Source organism: Tachypleus tridentatus, chromosome 13 (assembly GCF_004210375.1).
Source record: "Tachypleus tridentatus isolate NWPU-2018 chromosome 13, ASM421037v1, whole genome shotgun sequence".
Taxonomy (NCBI): domain Eukaryota; kingdom Metazoa; phylum Arthropoda; class Merostomata; order Xiphosura; family Limulidae; genus Tachypleus; species Tachypleus tridentatus.
Genome location: NC_134837.1, coordinates 57,153,524 through 57,173,705, shown reverse-complemented (window position 1 = coordinate 57,173,705; position 20,182 = coordinate 57,153,524). Strand labels below are relative to the sequence as shown.

Here is a 20,182-nt window from a genome sequence, read left to right as displayed (position 1 = left end):
GGTGACTGTGTGGGCTCTGCCATGGTTTGTTGGACCACTTCTAGGATCACTTAAGATTTATAAACCTATTCTAACATTTCTTTTTGCCTGTGAAATTCTACGTGACTTTTGGATAATTTATTAGAATATTTGAACCCTTCTTTTTCTTGTATATCATGTATCGCATGAAAGTATTTCCAACTTCTTGGCCAATTTCTGTGATTACATATTTAAGACACATTATGTAAGGCACTGCAAGAAAGCTTTGGCATCTGACAAGCATCCGAAATGAATTAAACAGCTTCACCTGGCAATGGATGAGGAAAGTTACTATTGATATCAGATAACGTAGAACTAAGTACATGTAGTGCCTCTAAGTTAGCGGATTTACTGTCTCATATTACAGAGAGAGTGTTCAAGCCATGATTAGATGCTAAATAAAGCGTTTTCGGGATAAAGCAGAACAAATTAAATGTTATTAATTTCTCATACAACATATAGTCAATAGGTCATTTCTACTATTTTTGTAAAGGGATTAACGTGTACAGAAGAGGCTGATCAGCAGTTTTGTATTCGTAAAATGCAATAGTCTCCCGGTGAGACAGCTGTAAGTCTTCGGATTTACAAATCAGGGCTTCAGTTCCCTTAAAGTGGACACAGCAGATATCTTGATGTGGCTTTGTTGTAAAAAATACACACAAATGCAACATCTACACAGTAACTAACAAATCTATCATATTTTTATTAACCCTATTAAATGGTGTTCTCGACGTTATATGTACAGTTTCAAATACAAGAACACAATCTTTATCAGATAATTTCTCGTACTTCCTCATCTGTAAGAATATGAAAGCTACAACTTAAAAACCCAGGTATAAAATTAACGCGCGAACCCTAATTTACTAAAGAGCTTAAGGACACCATTGAAAGAATAGAATTGTTAGCGCGGAATGTGAGAGTCAGAGCACATTTCTTAACTTCGTTTCAGCAAACCTGTTCCGTTAGGTGGCAGTATCTTCTTTTAGATAGTTATGCCTTGTTTCTATAGGTCACTGTATGCTATTCCTTTAGGTAGCAGTATCTTCTTCCTTTAGGTGGAGTTATCTTCTTCATATAGGTAGTATTGTCTCATTCTTTTAGATCATAGTATCTTCTTCCTTTAATTAGCAATGTTTTGTCCCTTTAGGCAGTTTCCTTTTCTTTTAGGTTGAGATGTCGTGTTCTTTTAGAACACAATATCTTATTTTTAGGTGCTAATGTTTTGTTCTTTTAGCTGGAAGTATCGTCTTCCTTTAGGTAGTAATGTTTTGTTCTTTTAGATCGCAATATCTTATTCCTTCAGAAGGCAGTATCTACATTTAGGAACATGGAAATAGTTTTCGAAATCAGACTTGAACAAATAACGTTTATTTCGGTGTGGGAAATTCAGTGTTTCTCAGTGTTTTACTAGATCAGAAGATGGTTTTGTAATTGGCACAAGCTCACACTGTAAAAACAAACTGTGTAAATTATTCCCCGAAATTTATATTATTACACAAATATTATTTTGTTAATAACACAATATTTTCATTTTATGTAAACTGGAAGATAACTTGGGGCTTGTATTTCATTTTTTTATTTTAGCAATATTTAGTGGAAGCACACTGAAAATATAAACATTTTAAAATATAACATCGAGTTATGTCCAGTGAAATATATTACTATTTCATTAATCGCAGCTCAGCGTGTATCAGTACTATGTATAATACAAAGTAGTTCATAATTTTATGTTCCTAGCAGTTTTGTTTTGATGTTTATTTGTTTCTTGCTGTATAACCTTCAAATTCAGGTGTTTTTAAAGCAATATATATATAGTAAGTATACGTGCATCCATTTATATATTGATAAGAACTTTTTAAATAAATATATATATATATTTCAGATGATTGGTCCAAGAAGCATTCTCTTACAGTGAATCAGTATCTGAATGCACATACATTAATTATTCAGTCTGACAATTCATAGTATTCAGAACAACTAAATATGGTATGAACAATTATATAGTTGCAATATCCTGTAATTTTGTGTTGATTTATATTTTGTTGAATTCGCTATCATTTCCAACACACTTGTGTATCAGAAGGTATAAACTATTTAACGCTTTCTCCCGCTGGGACAGCGTTAAATCTAAAGATTTACAACGCTAAAATCAGGGGTTCGATTCCCCTCGGTAGACAAGCAGATGTCGCTTTGATATAAAAAAAAACAAGTACATACGCTTTTCGACGTTAAAGTTCCATTGGTTATGTATAATAATAAAGATAAATTTTATTCTAGGAGTTGGTTTTTTTATAATAACTGTGATATGAATAATTATTTTTTTCAATGTTTCCGTGACCACTTTCCTTTTTTCTTCATTACATTGTAAGGATGGCCAGAAAGGTTCTCGAGATGTACAAAACGTGCCGGTGTTATGATAAAATACAACGAACTGATAGTTACATCGAATCACGAACATAATATGCCTATTTGAATTGCTCATTTTTGTAAAACGTACCCTCCTGCCACCAGACTCTCTCAGAAGTTTCGTTTGTGCGAACTGAGAAACCAAGATCTGGGTATGTCTGAATGAATGTGGAGACAGTTAAAACAGCGCTTATAATCAAAACTTACATTACACAACTATATACTGCATTTTATAACTGTTTAATGTAAAAACACAAAACACAACACAACTTCTACATTCTGTTCATTCTTCATAAAAATATTTTTGAAAAGCTTTCAGTTAATGCTGAAACCTAAAAGTAGTGTTAGGTTTTTACGTATGAACAGGCTGGATTCCTTACAGTAGATGTCTGACTTGTTGGCGATAAATTTTAACAATAAACAAACAGCACAGTCCACCCGTTTTAAAATAATATATATTAAACCAGATTAAACGTATATACAAATGTTTTTAACTAACTAGAACTACATTCTGTATGCGTATTTATAGAGTAATAGAGGTTTAGAACTCTCTACATACTACCAGATATTATGATGCAATAATACTCAATCAAAAAAACAAGAAGAAAACGTAGAAAATTGTAATATGATGATACAATAATACAAGTGCTAAATTATAACAATGGAACTATACAAGGTATAATTTGTACTTAGTTGCGTAAATAAACTTGTGATAAACTATCGCTTCTAAAAATAACTAAATTTAACACTCGTGCTATACTAAGAATATCTAAATCACAAAACTTGCATTAAGCTTAAACAGTTGTGTATATCTAACAAATAGTATTTTTAAAAATGTTATGAATTCTTAAATAAATACAGGTAGTAATTAGCCTATTTTAAGACTAATTCGATAAAGTGAATAATTAAAAATCTCAGATATAGAGTTTAACTCATTTTGCTCATCTATTTTGTTTACCACTAAAAAAAACCAATACCAATGTTAATACTAATATGTTAACTTGTTAATATTATATTATGTTAATACTAATGTTAATTGAAGTACATGACCAAAATCGGTTTTTATTCGATATATTTCACAGTATGTACAAAAAGTATATTAGTTATGAGAAAATAATAAGAAAGTAGCTTAAGTTATAATTTTAATAATATGTTTTTCTTTTTTTATTTAAAGAAACCAGCACAAAAAAAAATATTTGAAACTTTATTTGGAAGCTGCTCCCAAGTCTATGAGAACTTAGCTTGTTAGCTTTTTATTGAAAACACTTAACAAAACACATTTATATGGAGTTTTTCCCAATAAAATCAAATTTTTCAAACATTATTTATCATCGTTTCATTTATATGATAACCTGTTTTCACTGAATAATGCATAGAAAATATTTGTCTGTGTTTTTCGTATAGCAAAGCCACAAAGGGCTATCTGCTGAGCCCAACCCCCCCCCGAGTGGAATCGAACCGCTGATTTCAGCGTTGTAAATCCGGAGACATACCGCTGTACTAGCGGGGGGCAATATTTGTCATTAAAGCCATTTAGTAACACTATTCTAGAAGATCAAGAATAGCACATGGTAAAAAATGAAAAATTACAACAAGTGATAAGATTTTAAACATTACATTTTTATTAAATGGATCGTCGAAACATTAATCAGAGAAACATACAATAACTTTATCATTCTTAAAAGTAACCTTACAAGAGAATTTTGATGAGGAAATATGAAAACCTTTGATACCCCACTTACAATAAAATTATGAAAAGGGTGTTTCCAAATACATTTTTATTCCAAAAGAAGTTGTAAAGAAAGGTAAAAAAAATTCTAAAATAGGGTTTCCTAAATTAACATTAAATAACATGAAAACACATTAACACTTAAAGATGACAATATACAACCTGAACATGTGATCGATGTTAACTTAAATGTGCCATATATAAGCAAATCTTATAACTCAACACTATAAATATAGTGTTTCGTACTTTATAAATATTACATCGAAAAACAAAACAAATTATATTTTATTACGCTATCATTTAGACGTACGGTGAAGACATTCGTATAACAATACAAAGGGGCTTTCAAACATATAATGATGTTACAAAAATTTATATGCCTATAATTATTAAAGTTTAAAAGCAACTGCTGTTGCGAAATGAATTATCATTGCATCTTTAACAGCGTTTGCTTAATTCAGAAGCCAATATCCAGGTTTCACAATAAAAAGCATAACTGTAAGTTATTCTGAACCAGCCCGAAACTATAGCTGTGTGAATTCTTTGTAATCAGTTTGTAGAAATTGAGCTGATGAGTAGTTTCATGTAAGCTTACTTTGTAACTAATGACTGTTAAAAACAAACAAAATCTGCAGATTCAGCTCGGTGAGAGAACAGAAAACCTGACAGTATTAGTTAAACATTAATTATCAGGATACCATACGAAGACTACACAATTCATTCTACCAGCACCTTCTTGTGACTTTTTAAATAAAATCATCCAAAAACAGTATTAATAACAAAAGAAGTGCAACATCACGGTCAACAACAATAAAATAGGTACGAGTAAAAATCATTATTGTTTAATTATCAAACGTTAAAGTTTATGACTGAAGTATTAGAGCAAAATTTGCCAGTGAAAACTGTACTTACGTTTTTACAAAGTTGATTGTTACAAATGGTTCTTAACTAATCTGATTATGTTCGTCGACACCTTATGCACCTTATAAACCTTTTGTGTGGTCGTATAATTTGAGTTCATCCAAAGACAAGCTAAAGCTGTCAAGAGATGGCGCTAAGGGAGTGGTAAAATGAATGAGTTTAAAATATTTTCAGCTCCTACTTTTAAAAACTATGGATAATATAATATATTCATAATATTTTACGCTGTCGCACTAATGCCTAAAATATCCTTTCTTATATTACAATAGAACTGTATAAGATTATAAACATATTAAAATTAACATTATACATGAATTTCTGGCAAATTACAAACTGTGAATGAAGTTTTTTAGGCTAAAGTAATGTCGATTATTAATATTAGTTTCCTGTTTTCTTCAACCATCTGAATAGTGCTAATGATTTTAACAAACGTTACGGTTTTCCATGTCGCTCAAGTTATTCTATTTGGTGCGAGTTATTTTGAATTAATTTTTATGAGTGTTTATAAACATAAAAATAAAAGTATATAATATTTTAGGATAATATATTTATAAAATACCTAATCAACAAAATTGAAGCTCAATTATTTTTTATAGTGTTATTTTACATTAAAAGTTTTTCACTGCACCCCACTCACCCACAGTAAAAGAGTAACACTTAACGGTAAGTACAGGACGCCTGAAATGTTGGATCTAAAAACATTTCCCACAATGTCTCAAAGGAATAACAATTTCCTCAGGTTCAGCCAATACTTTTAAATCTCCCTTATCATTTTAACTTGGAGGGATAATAAACCGCCATCTCGTGGCAAACAATACAAAATAAGGAAGAACTAATTTATAAATTTAAACATGTCAAATATTTCTCAAGAAATATACCGTAAAGAACAAATTAAGTGTACCTTAATGCAGACATTACAGATAAATATTACAAATAATATTCATCGTTGCTTTTATAAAGAACAGAGCTGGTGATTCTGCAACTTACAATTCACGGTTGTTTTTTCCAATCTAAAAAGACACGATTGAAGCGTTTGCAGTTAAGAAGTGTTGCTGTCGTTTTTATTGAAACGTTAAGCTTTGTTGCTTTCTAAAATCCGCGACAACAGAAGCGCACGTTTGTCCTCACTGACTGTCTCGGTTAGAAATTATCCCATAATTGATATTCTAAAGATGTCAACTAATTGAAGTACTTATAACTTGTTTACTGGGGCATTGTGTGGAAATATACCCCAATTCGAAATTGCAGGTCAACATTTTTCAATGTTAAGCCATAGTATACAATACAATAAAGATAAAGAAAGGATAAGCCAGGCATCAATTCAAACACATATATAAACCAGTGTAAAACAAAACAAAAACTGTACGTATCTTATTAACGTATAAATTACGTTCCTTACACATGGCTGACGTTCCCTTATAATTTATTGTTTATGTCTCTTCTTAAAATGCCATATTTGGAACGATAACAATCTTTTTGTTAGAACCAAACTTAAACAAGCTGTTTAAAAACATACCAGTCCTCATACAAAAATATGATACAAAAACTCAGGTGAAACGTAAGGTACATACTAGTACAACTTCAGCTAAAAATGTCAGACAGATGTCAACCATGGAAGAGTGATTAACGTGTGCAAGGTTTCGATTCTCATTACAGGTTTTCATTAGTTTTTATTTTTAAATACATTGAAGTGCTTATAACACACACAAACCTGGTACCATGAAAGACAAATATATGTTTGGCATGATCATATTAAAGCTACATTAGATAATGCTTGGTCTAATGTGATTACCTCTTAGTAGGAGAAACTATTATCAATAATCACACAATATGCTTTTCTTCTGTTTGGTAAAGGCGTACAACTTCAATAAAAAACACAAATTAAATCCTAATCTCTATATATATTCATATTTATATAATTAAGAGCAAACATCACCAGATAAATCTCAGTATTTGAAATTTCAGATATATATATACCAATTGAATTTTGTACCAAGATATTGCCACCAGTTAAAGGGTGTGGAATTCATATCTACCAACTACAAGTTTTAGATCTATTCTTTGTCCATTGGACAAATAGTGATTTTTATTTATCACGCAATTCGTTCTATTGCTATAAAACCCACTCGCGTAGATTTCTAGAGAACCACGAAAGTTGCTGAATATTCTGAAATTTGCAAGTGTAGCACATACACAGAAATATTTAAAAGAACCTCTAACCAATACTATTACACACAAATATATATAGCCTTTTAATTTATGAACTCTCACTCAAACGCATGCCTACGGTAACAAACATACTGAAATAAACGCAACAGTATTATTATATTGTTTATTTCTTGACTAAGGGCATAATAAAATTTGCTATCAGTTCTAGGAAGAATATGTAATTTAATAAAAAATACGAAAAGCTTTAAAATGTTATATGTATATTAAATAACATTACACGGTAATATTAATGTAAACCGTGATTTTTGTATAAGTTCGTACGGAGAATATTCTACACACCGTACTGTAAAGTACTCACGACTGGAAGATAAAACCATAGAAATACAGGAACGAATATATTTACATATATGAAAAGCTTAGATGCAAAACACGGTATACCCCATTTCCAATAAAACTGGGGTCCAATGGTATTGTACTGATGAATATGGAGTATTTTGACTAAAAAAAGGCTTGTGGATGTAAAGCTTTTCAATGAAAAATATTTTTTACATTTATAAATGATAATTCTAATTGTTATGTCTTTATATAAAACCTTCTAATGGTTTCACTTTATAAATACAACTTTTCCATTTCAGAGTATTTTTTAAAACTGAAAAAGGCTGATTTTCTCAGTATGGTAAAACTATATATACAACGTTTTGCGAATAAGCTCTTCATATTTATCTACCTATTTAATTCATACATGATTATTAATACTCATATGCATCTTGTTTATTCGTTTTACACTGTAAATAAATTTAACAGAAAGTAACAGATAGAGAATTTCGTAAAAACTCATACAAGTTTCAGTATTTTAATCTCATAAATCTGAGATATTTCACTGTTTACTATTAAATTACAGCAAAATCCTAAAAATTATATTTTATTTTGTGTGTCTTGTAGAACAGGGAAAGGCAAGTATAGTTTCTAGCATTTTTACTTTGCACAGAAAGTTTTGAATAATTCCGCACTATGCAGTTGGTATTCTGTAAATAAATGTGGAATGATCAGAATTTATCTTTGATACCATCTCTTGTTCTGATTTTTAAATTTTTAAATTGTACCATGAGACGAATACTTTTAATAAAGAGTATATTAAACTATTTCTTGAATTAATAAGTGACTTTTTCAACTTAAAACAAACTGAAGGATTACCTCTTTTTTACTTTTTTAAAAATATGTAACCATTACTTCATACGTTTGATTGGTTATGAATACGTGTTTTCACCTTTCCTGCCTAACTCTAAACAATAGAAGTTCATGCGTAAAAACTTAAATATCATCGCACCTGTGAATGATAAAAGCTATTAAATTTCTTCAAATAACATATTATGTTAAAACACTGAACTTTTTAAATAATGTAACAATAAACTTAAAACGTGAATTTTAGTTTACCCTAAATCAGTTGACCTAATTATTAATAACTTTGATCAAACCGAAACTAAAAACTGATAAATGAACGAAGCCAATTCTATGTAACAAATGGACATAAAATATGTAATGCCATAAATCAGTACTAAAAGGTTTGTTTTGTTGTTTGTTTAACTTCGCGCAAAGCTACACGAGGGCTATCTGCGCTAGCCGTCCCTAATTTATCAGTGTAAAACTAGGGGTAAGGCAACTAGTCATCACCACCCACCGCTAACTCTTAGGCTACTCTTTTACCAACGAATAGTGGGATTGACCGTAACATTATAACGTCCCCATGGCTGAAAGAGCGAGCATGTTCGATGCGACGGGGATTTGAACCCGCCACCCTCTGATTACGAGTTGAACGCTTAAACCATCTGGATATGTCGGGCCAACTGAAACGTATAATGGTTGTAATACACTTAGAAAGTGACGCTAAATTGTATGTGATATTTTCCCACATGCCTTCAAATTTTACAACCATTTTATTTAATTTAAGACTAATTTCTGTCGACAGATTTTGGCGTATGATATTGTGACTGTAAATCTTTTTTATTGCACATAAAGTAATATTTCATATAAACTTTTGGCTGCCATTATGGCCGTCTGAAAAAGTTTGCTAAGACCTCTTGGGCAATGACTTATGGCAAACAAAATAAAATATTAAATATTATTTCCTCATACCTCTGATTTGAAATTCGTAAGAAAATAAACAAAACATTTCGAAAAAATCTGCTACTTAGCATAACTTTCATCACTAATATTAAGGCAACTGATTCCATTGTTTCGTCAGCTTTCGGTTGAATTTTAAATCTATTGGTTTAGTTATTTCGCTAGTTTTCATTGTTTAACACCATAAATTTAACTTTTAAAATAAGTTATTTCTCTGTATTATTTTTAAACCGGCAACAATTAACTGATGACACCACTCAACAGAACAAAATACAATCTAAGCCCTAAAATGGTAGATTTATGTATATTAAATTAAAGGCTGTGACAACATATGGATATAAAACTCTGTACAAAAATTTAACAAAATAAAATACTTATAGTAAAAAAAATGAGGAAACTTTCATACAGTAAGTTCATAATAAATAATATTGTTGATTTGAGTACAACGTACTCCAAACGACAGTCTGTGTTTGATCACTATTGCTATCCATTTAACGTATATTAAAACATTTACCTGTAATTTACATCTAGAAATGAACGGAAAAACACAATACTTGACTATACATGTATTCACATTGTTATTTTAAAGCATCAAATTTTAAAGTGTCTTTAGACTTTGACAAAGTTAATAGAAAACACGTGAAAAGTTTAATACATCCATATTTAAGCATGCTATACAATGACATTCAGTTTACTAAGGAAGATAAATTAATTATTTCAGGACTAAGATCTGTGAAGTAATAATAACAAACGGCATGAAAATCTTGCCTCACAAAGTGTCGCCACCTCCATACTGTCATTATTTTCACAGATGCTCTCCAGTTACTTAGCAGTAAGTACGAGGGCTTATGATGCTGAAATTTAAGGTTTAACACTACGGTGGAAACAGTTAAAATAATCAAACTTCGCGCTTAAAACATAAAATTCATACATTTAAACAATTATAACATTAATGTTTGAAAGTTTACTAGATTAGAACCTCTAATTTCTACAATCCACCTTTCAATCATTAAAGTAATGATGCCACTTATAAATCTATCATGCATATCTATATCTTTTTCACACAGTTTTGATGAAAACGTTGAGAGAAGCGAAAAGATGTTGATTATTTAACAAAATTGCTTACAATTCATAAACTGAAGTGCGCATAAGTGATCATAATAAAACATCATGATAGTTGTAATTCAACTGAAGAAACTCTACAATAGAATAAGAGGCAAATTTTATAGCTAATGGCCCTCTTATGTAGTATTGTGGTAGTAGGCCTTTCACCTATCTAACGTTTGTGGAAATGCAAGCTAATAAAATACGTAGCCAGAAGTTTTCTTCTTATTTTTCCTATTTGCGATAAACATGTTTAACTAGTTTTCTATTTCTGAAACAAAATACACTATTAACTTGATAAAAACTTGCTAATTCGATTACTACATAATTCTAGCAAACTAATATCAAATTAAAACAGGATCTTGTACATGTTAGACGAAGAAGTGTGTTCAAAAACACGGTTTTCTAAATAACAACATAAATATTTCCAAAGAATTTAGCGGTAAGCTAGAAAAAGGGATGGTTTATTTTTTTTAATTTCGCGCAAAGCTACTAGAGGGCTATCTGCGCTAGCCATCCCTAATTTAGCAGTGTAAGACTAGAGGGAAGACAGCTAGTCATTACCACCTACCGCCAACTCTCGGGTTACTCTTTTACCAACGAATAGTTGGATTGACCGTGACATTATAACGCTCCTACGGCTGAAAGGGCAAGTATGTTTGATGCGACAGGAATTCGAACCCACGACCCTCAGATTACGAGTCGAACGCCTTAACCGATCTAGCCGTGGGCCCTAACACGGACGGAGTGGACGTGTTTCCTTTTATGGGTCCCATTATCCTTCCGTCGAAGATTTGCTTCAGTTTTAAAATTATTTATAACTCAAAAAACGTGGATCTGCCCCCTGTATTCGCTAATTACAATTCATTGTGAAAAGGGAAATACTGGTGTTATTACAAATAGCTGAAACTCAGAGTGTCATTAGTTGTTGAAAACTACCGATAACATGTATTTTTGGGCATATACTAAACATTTATTTTATAATAAAACAAAATTTTGTGAGCAGGGCTGAGTTGATGAGAAGGTGTTTATAATGTAAAGAAAACAAACAAAGTTAATCGTTACATTATATGTAGGTTTACCCGATTAATACATTCTAACTGTTATATTTTTCAGACCACATAATGTACTTAACTCCTATTAATCATAATATTTCTAACACATTCAAGCACGTTATGCACAGATTTTATCTGTTATAGTTCTCATAAATAGAAGCATATTATTCATACATTCCATATATTGTATTTGTTAGACATTGAAGTTTATTCACACGTTCTTGATTGTTTCTCAACATACAAGAATGTAACTAATTCCTGTATAACGTCTAAAATATTTTATGGTAGCTGGTAGGGTGGTATTAATCCTGAGATTCGCCTCCTGGTAGGGTGGTATTAATCCTGAGATTCGCCTCTTGAGGTATCATTTTATTCGCTTCTCCAAACTCAAGAAAAAAATATTAGTTTGACTAAATAATATATTTGTTCTCAAACGTAGAACATTTAGGTTATTTTTAGACAAATTTAGTCTGAGACTTGAAAATTTAAGTAAAACCGTTTGTTTATTTGTAATTAAGCACAAAGTTACACAATGGGCTATCTGCGCACTGCCCACTACGGGTATCGAAATCAGGTTTCTAGCGTTGTGTCATGGATGGGGGGAAGAAAAAGGAAATCATAAGATTGTATAATATTGTAAAAAAGTTTGCGTAATAAAAATTTCTTAAAACCTAGATCAACTGTTCCTTTCTTATTTTAGTTGCTCTATTCCACATCAGTGTTATTTCATTTTATTTATATTTTTAACTTTATTCAAATTGAACAACCTTTATTCCTAAGTCTTTTCTAAAAATTCTATATAACTAAACCTGTCGTTGAGAATTATTTTGTGTGTGAATTGACAAATATTTGTTTTATTCAACCAATAAAGTTGATTTAAATGAAAATATTTATAGAAAAATAAAAGTGAAATAAGTAAATAATTTTGGTCAAAACCCCAAAATATCTGTTATCACAGTGACTTGTGGTGATTTAAAACGAAAGATTGTTTAAAAATAACAAAAACACAATAAATATAGTTACATGAAATACTAAAATTATGAATAAAACGCGTCTAGAAAAGACGCTCACATTTGCAATACATATTACGAATAAAAATTTACAGTACTTGAGTACCATGACGATAATATTAGTATCATTTATAGTGAGTGATTACCTTGAATTTTAGGTCTGTTGGCTGTCGACCCAACAACATATTTTTTAAAGCATTAATAACGTATGTGAAAAAAGAATCCATAAAAAATATACGTTTGGATCCAAGGCTTCTAGTTGTCGATTAAGTATAACAAGTTCAAATGAAAATTAACAAAATTTCATCCTCTAATATACATATGGTCCTCCTATCAGTATCTTGATTAGGTGAAATATAAACCTTCAATCTCGTTTGTTGAGGATCATAAGAATATGTGCATTTTATTGGAAGTCAACTCTATTCACTTTTCCCACCTATGTCCGCACATACTTGGCATTTCAAGGAAAGGTATTGGTTAAAACTAGAAGTCCTCCACGTTTCCCTGAGGATCCAACTTAACACTGTTTTAAAAAAAGACACAAACCGTTGTATATAAATTTTGGAATTATTAAAATGATATAAGTTTAAATACAGCATACACCAAAGTTTAATATTCACTTACAACATTTTTTTTAATTCATCATAATTTTTGACGTTGTCTGTTATTGAATTTCGCACAAAGCTATTCCAGGGATATCTGCGCTAGCCGTCCCTAATTTAGCAGTGTAAGACTAGAGGAAAGGCAACTAGTCATTACCACCCACCGCCAATTCTTGAGATATTATTTTACCGAACGAAGAGTGGGATTGACCGTAACGTTATAACGCCCCCAAAGCTGAAAGGGCGAGCATGTTTGGTGCGACGGGGATTCGAACGCCTTAACCCACGTCGCCATGTTGGGTCTTGACATTATTTAAATACCTACTCACAAACACATGATCATTTATGCACTCCACTTAACTTTCCTTATACACAATACAACTAGACGTCTTTGTTCGTGCTTCAGAAATTTAAGAAAAACCTTTCCCTCCACAAATTATTTTACATTATGTGGCTAACAATTAACCAAATGTTATAAAACCCCAGCTATTTTTACTAAACTGATCTTTATTGTTATGTTTAACATTACAGAAGCTCTGCTTTACCTTTCTGTTGCTGGTCACTGATCAAAAAGCGAACACTCAGTGATAACCGTTAGTAAAAGATGCAGCAATCAGAGGGCCCTAAGAAGAAGACACAAAAACACTTTTAAAAGAGAATTAAAATAATACTTTCGTATAATGAACCATATAATAGATATGCTAGCTTAGCCCTAAATTACCAACTTAGCTACACAGTCAGCTATGGCGTTAGAAGAGTTCATTACAATTTTTTAAGATAAACAAATAAAACAAACCAACCATTTTAAACAGAAATGGCAAAGTTCTTTTAAATCAAAGTTAAACAAAATAAGGTTTATTTTCTTTAGTATAATAACGTTAAAGTGCTGTAAAAAATCAGCTCTTAGTGAGATAGGGGTTAATGTAATAGTGGTTCTAAGATCTGATTTACTTCATTGACATTACTAAAATCTATGACAGTTCAATATAAGTTAATAATGTTTAGGCTACCTTCAAGGACAACCATTAACGTCTAATTTCTAGATTCTGCAATAAGTTAATGAAAGTTACTAACAACTATGTAATCATCCCACGACAGTTTCTGACATCAAGATTATAATGAAGGTAGACTTCTAATATTTAGGTTGACTTCACTGAATATCAGCTACGTCGTATTTTAACCTCCAAGTCAATTTCTAATGACCATATTACTTTAATTACTTTCACGGAAAATTATTTGCTACTAATTCTTTAGTTATCTGTGATAAAAACTACTTACGTGATGGTTTAAGTTAATTTTTAACCTTAAAGTAAAGATAGTTCACTAGCGTCTAAGTTACTTTCACGGAAAGCTATTTAAGTCTAGATTAACTTCAATATAATTTATTAATGCTTAAGTTATATGCAAGTAAGCTGTTTAGGTTTAGGTTAATTTTAAGATAATTTATTATTTTCTAAGATGTTTTTCCGGAAGTTTACTTTCTTCTGAGGAAGTAAAGAGGAAGTACGCTTACCCGATTAACAGAAAATGGTGTAAATACAGACGTCTGAGAACGAGAGTTATTTGTTTGAACGTAGTTCATACTTTCCTGGTTAGGGCTATATAGGTCGATCGGTCCCGGACTGTTGTTGACGGGAGATGTAGGTGGAGCAAAATTCGTGGGCCCATAGTTATTTATTACTAAATAGAAATTAGAACACATAGTTGACTTTATCCACAATAATGTTGTGTATATAAAACAGTTATGTAAGCACTTTGTTGTTGTAAGTTACTCACTGTCACAAATGAAATAACTTAGAAATCACGTTAACGCCTAAAGCTGTATTATTAGTATCAGTAAAATGAATGTGGATTTTGAAATAAGACGGTTGCCTGGCCACCTATGTTTTATTTTTGTTTTATCTTAAAACAATACCGCTAAATTTCTTTTTGAAAAATGTTTTGAAGACAGTGTTTGATTGTTATGTCGAGATTTTTCATTTTAATTCTTCATTCTAACTCTATGTGTATGTGTGTAAAGAAAGTTAACTGCAGTCTATTTTAACAATGTTTATTTGCTAATGCAGTGACGAACTGTAGCGAAAACGTTGTGACAATTCGACAGTGTAATAGCAACATGAATAGGCTAATGTCTTAAGTGTTTTGTTAGTTTAATTGCTTGTACTTGAGCACAAAACCAGACAAAGAATTGTCTGTGTTCTGTCCATCAGAAGTATCGAAAACCAGTTTCTAGCGGAATAGTTCGCAGTCATAACGTTGTGCCACTGGGAAGCATCTATTGTTAACTAGCAGTGTTTTTCCGAGATTAACATTTTTACGCAACGAAATTGTTAAACGATGTAATTAAAAAGATATGTAATTTTAATGAAGGTATTATTTAGGGGCAGCGGGCTATGAGATCACACTCCAACCTGTAGGACAATACCCTCATTTATGAAGGAAAGCTAAGGTTCCAAAAGGAAATATTTCAACCCAAAAATCCATTTCACAAAAACAGAACATATTAGCTGGTGATGTTAATTGTATGAAAAACCAAGTTTTGAAACTAATGAAGACTTAAAAGCCAGAATCGCACGAGCCTTTAGTCATTCCTGGTAGTTAACGGCTGTTTTCATCTAGTAATGTATCTATAGCAATCCCATTCAACCACATACTTGTCAAGTCTAATGGACTTTCTGTCTTTGGTTTATTCAAGGGTAGTCTTAAAGTACTCTACTGCAGGATAAGTGTAAAATTTACCAGGAAAAGTGGTCCACGATTGACCTCACCATCCTTCAAAAAACTAGTTACGTTGAAAACAGGGACAACCATCGCCATGAAACTAAGCAAAGTTGATGATGAAGATTGTAGTTGCAACGGTAGTACGAGGTCTGGACATTGTTCGTACAAAGTGCGACTATCCTTAGCATACAGACACATACACGCACGTCCGCGCATATACACATATATACCTTCAGATCAATATTTTTTCTTCATACTGTAAAATACAGGAGTAAATGACAAATGCAATTTTCATTCTAAAACCGCGGTCTTTGAATAATACATAGTTCACTGAAACTAGTCCTTTCTCTGCGATTTTGTATTTGATACAGTGCATCTCCCATAAGACAAAGTTTCTATTTTTCAGAATTACTTTGTGAACAAACTAACCAGAAAGTCAATGTAAGAAACACTACTTAATTGTTGCTACTTTCGTGATGCTGGAAGATTAAACAAACAGTAAAATATCAACAAAAGCTTCCTATTCCAACGAATACAGTCATTTATTTTGATCTAACCACAACTGAAAATACCCATACCTGATAGTGCTTGAGTTAGAATCGGTGTTGAAGTCTGCTGGCCATTTAGTTCCACTGTAGACAAAGACAGAATATTAGAAGTCACTAACAGAAAGTTTACCGTGTACGTGTAAGCTAATAAAAACGATTATTTATAAAGAATCATAATTTTATTTCCTTTTGACCCAATACGTTGGATTACAACGAAAAAATAAATGTTACCAATGGTGTCGATGACGTGGACAATCAGATATCGCTTCTCAGCCAAGTTCTCGTTAAAACTGATGCATTTCCTTTATAGTACCAGCTCACTAACGTACAGTGTGGTATTACGAATCTATTTGTGTACACATACCCTAGGAATATTAATTATCTCAACTAATGTATATGCAGATTGTCTTTGAAAGCACAAAAATATTAAAGTGATAAAGTGCTAAGTCAATACTATGCGAAACGAGGAAGGATTGTCTGTCCAGACTAACGAACAGCAGTCTTTTTAAGATGATCATTATGGGGTCTGCTGTTATTATATTGTAAGAGAACATCAACCAATAAATGGGAACAATGTTTCGTCGACCACACGTTTTTGTTGTCCTGAACACCCGTCATCCGCAGTTTACTCATATGTAGAATATGGCATAGAAAGTCTCTTTTCTGTTGTTTTTTATCTTGAACTCTCCTCATATATATATAGATAGAGCATAGTTTCACCTACGCTCTAAAGTTAAACCTTATGTTTTAACTACAGATACCGGTAACTTTTGTGAAATTAAATCACGAGCGTTCCAGTAAAAACATTATATTCTTAGAATGAGGGACCTGAGAAGAAGTTAAAATTATTAATCAGTATCTTACCATTATAGTCTTTTACATTTTCAACAAGTGTGTATTCTCTAAATGAAAATCTCTGGAATTAGTTGTTTATTTTCTCTGGAAAATAACCTCAAAACATATCTTAAAAAAATAACATACGTACAAGTAACAGGATGATCGTTACCCCTCTCTCTTTCCTCCTCAGTTTGTCTCAGATATAACATATAGTCAAAGTACCTTTTGTTTCCTAAGGACTATTAAACTTCCATTCCAATAATTTTGATTAACTCTTCGAAATAGTAAATGGTTTATAAATACGTAGTTTCAACATTAATCTGTCACTTGTCTTTTAAAAACTCCTGAAAAAATACAAAAAATAACAAATCTTTAATATTTAAAACAAGACTTTAAACAATCATCCAATGTAAATGCGCTTTTTAAAATCAATTATAATAATTTGATCAATATGATGTGTTCGTGTGTTATAACTAACTTTAGTAATGAAAACCTTTATGGGCTTATGGTCTTGGTACCATTTGTTTTCCTTGTCCATGTTGTTTTCAAGTCATAGGATTACAGGTAAAAATCATTATTACGATACTAATAAAGAATTCTTGGAAAGGTAATTTTATTTGTCCTGTTAAATAATTCGAATACTATCACTTAGACATACTTAAATGAAAGAATGAGGTGCATAAAACTGTATTTTGATAGGTAAAGAAATGTGAGGTCAGGAGAAAACTTTAAACATAGTATATACTATCCTCAGTCATTACAATATCATGAATGATCAACATCCAATTAACTCACTTCTTTGCATACTTGTAGTAAACTGCATTTTATAAGAACTTTGTTCCAGGTATCGTACTTCTCTTGTAACTGCTGCCTACATCGTCAAACACGCCCATTCTGATGACTGCTACCATACACAATTGTCCGACACAGCAAGCTCCATTGATTTTGAAGTGTGGTTCGAACCTTATAAACCTTTTTTATATTCACCTATTGTTTATTGTCTTCTTAACACTGCCTGAAGATATTCACAGCTTCATTTGTTTGTAATTAAGAACAAAGCTATACGATGGGTTATCTGTGCTCTGCCCCCGACACGTATCGAAACCCAGTTTATAGCGTTGTAAGTCCGCAGACGTAGTGTTGTACCACTGACGGGAACACATCTTTGTTGAAAATATTTTTAGAGTTGATTTTCAATATTTAGTACAATATTTCCCATTCTGTGGACACATTGTAAGTCCTTTTTATCGAAATATTATTTTCTTTGACTTTACGTTGTTTAACAATTTCGTTACGCAAATATCATTCCTCTGAAAGGCTTTACATACGCATTTTAAACCCAGATGCTAAACATGTTGCCCGTGTCACAATGGCTAGAATCTGTAGGGACACACCATTTCATTGGGCAAGTTGTTCGTATAAAGTGAAGTATCCCCTTTACCCCGTAATCAATTTAAATCTGGAAATGACTTCTTTATTTTACTGGAATTTGGTGTGATACGAAGTTGGTAACCATGTTTATTATGCACGCTTTTCTGTTTTGGTATATAGTTAGAGGGCGTTGGTTGTTACCTGTAAAACAGTAAACACGAACTTCCAGCAGTCTTTAATTCTGATTGAACTTATTTCCTTATTGAACTTATTTTCCTGAATTACTAGCTCAAAACACACTTTGTCAAATTACTTTCTGATCGGACACTTCGAATGTAAATCTTAAGTTTTGTCTGAAATGACCAAACTACTCCTCATGCATTATATTCTTGACTATAAAAATACAATTGTTGTATGACGTTCTTTCTTCTGTTGAATCTGAAAAACTGGACTTGTGAGTTTTTAATAATTAAAGTTCATGTTAAAATGTTAAGAGTGGATCATAAAGTGTATAGCTCATTTTGATATTGCTACAAAGATGACACTTGTAGCATGTTTCTAAGTTTAGTATAAGTTATATTTAGTAATATAGATGCTACATATGAATCAACTTTTCATTTTCTTTTCTTTCTAACATTTTAAAGTTTGAGACTTTTACCATAATAATGACATATTGAATCAAATCTAAAACTAAATTAAGTTAAATTTAAAAATCACATTATAACATTGTAGAAAAGTTGTATTTTTACAAAACATCTTACCAAAACATGCTTTAGAGAGATATTTCTTTATTTAAATAAATAAAGTTATAACTGTCACTGAACTGTTTCTTCAAAGTCATTTCAACGTGCGTAACTCCCACATGTGGCGTTAGAGAGAGTAATTGTTGAAGCTTGAAAGTGAGCCTTAATTAACTAAAAGTATGTTTAAAGGAAGTTATTGAATCAGTTATGAATACAATTCAGCAAAACCTAAAAAGCGGTTAAAACGAAATTTAAGAATTTGTTTACATGATTGTACACTTTGACTACCTAGTGTTTAGCAAGTAAATTGATAAAGTAGAAGCTTGCCAACTAAGTGTAGTAATCACTATCGTACTGAAAATACATAGACAAAATAGAGTGCTGATAATGACACCATAGGATAAATAGACGCTTAGTTTAGAAAGAATATTCTCAGGGATAATTAAATACGTCTCGGCTATTAAATAGTAATGGTAATAAAAATATACAGCCTAGCAATTTAGTATTGGTACTAATAGAATTCTCACTTCAAAAGAGTTAAGTTAAAATGTATAATTCGTGAGATGCTGGTGTATACTGAAGTTATCTTCAGTTATGCAGAAGGTACATGTGAATTAGATTTCTTCTCTCCACTCTAATCAACTCCCTACACATAAATTAATATAAACTACGAATCGGAAGAATATTAACGTTGTTAACGATGCTTAATGGTGATCTAGGAGCAACTGAATCATGTAATAAATCGCAAAAGGCACAGAAAACTAAACTGGTTAAAGCAATAAACTGCCGATCTTAAGATTAATCTTTTACTTTTGTTGGCCTTTGTA

General features: G+C 31.5%; 1 protein-coding gene across 2 annotated transcripts in view; it reads right to left on the bottom strand.

Moving 5' to 3' along the window:
* Nucleotides 1-3,720: 3,720 nt before the first annotated feature.
* LOC143237425 (RNA-binding protein Musashi homolog Rbp6-like) overlaps nucleotides 3,721-20,182 on the bottom strand; it is a 229,476-nt gene continuing 213,014 nt past the window's right edge. For both annotated transcript variants that reach the window (XM_076476664.1, XM_076476665.1), the window contains 4 exons: nucleotides 16,435-16,488; nucleotides 14,649-14,815; nucleotides 13,681-13,758; nucleotides 3,721-13,056 (listed from right to left, as the gene is read on the bottom strand). In XM_076476664.1, the coding sequence (XP_076332779.1) occupies nucleotides 13,717-13,758; nucleotides 14,649-14,815; nucleotides 16,435-16,488 (263 nt within the window). In that variant the 3' untranslated portion in view covers nucleotides 3,721-13,056; nucleotides 13,681-13,716. The remainder of the gene's footprint in view (nucleotides 13,057-13,680; nucleotides 13,759-14,648; nucleotides 14,816-16,434; nucleotides 16,489-20,182) is intronic.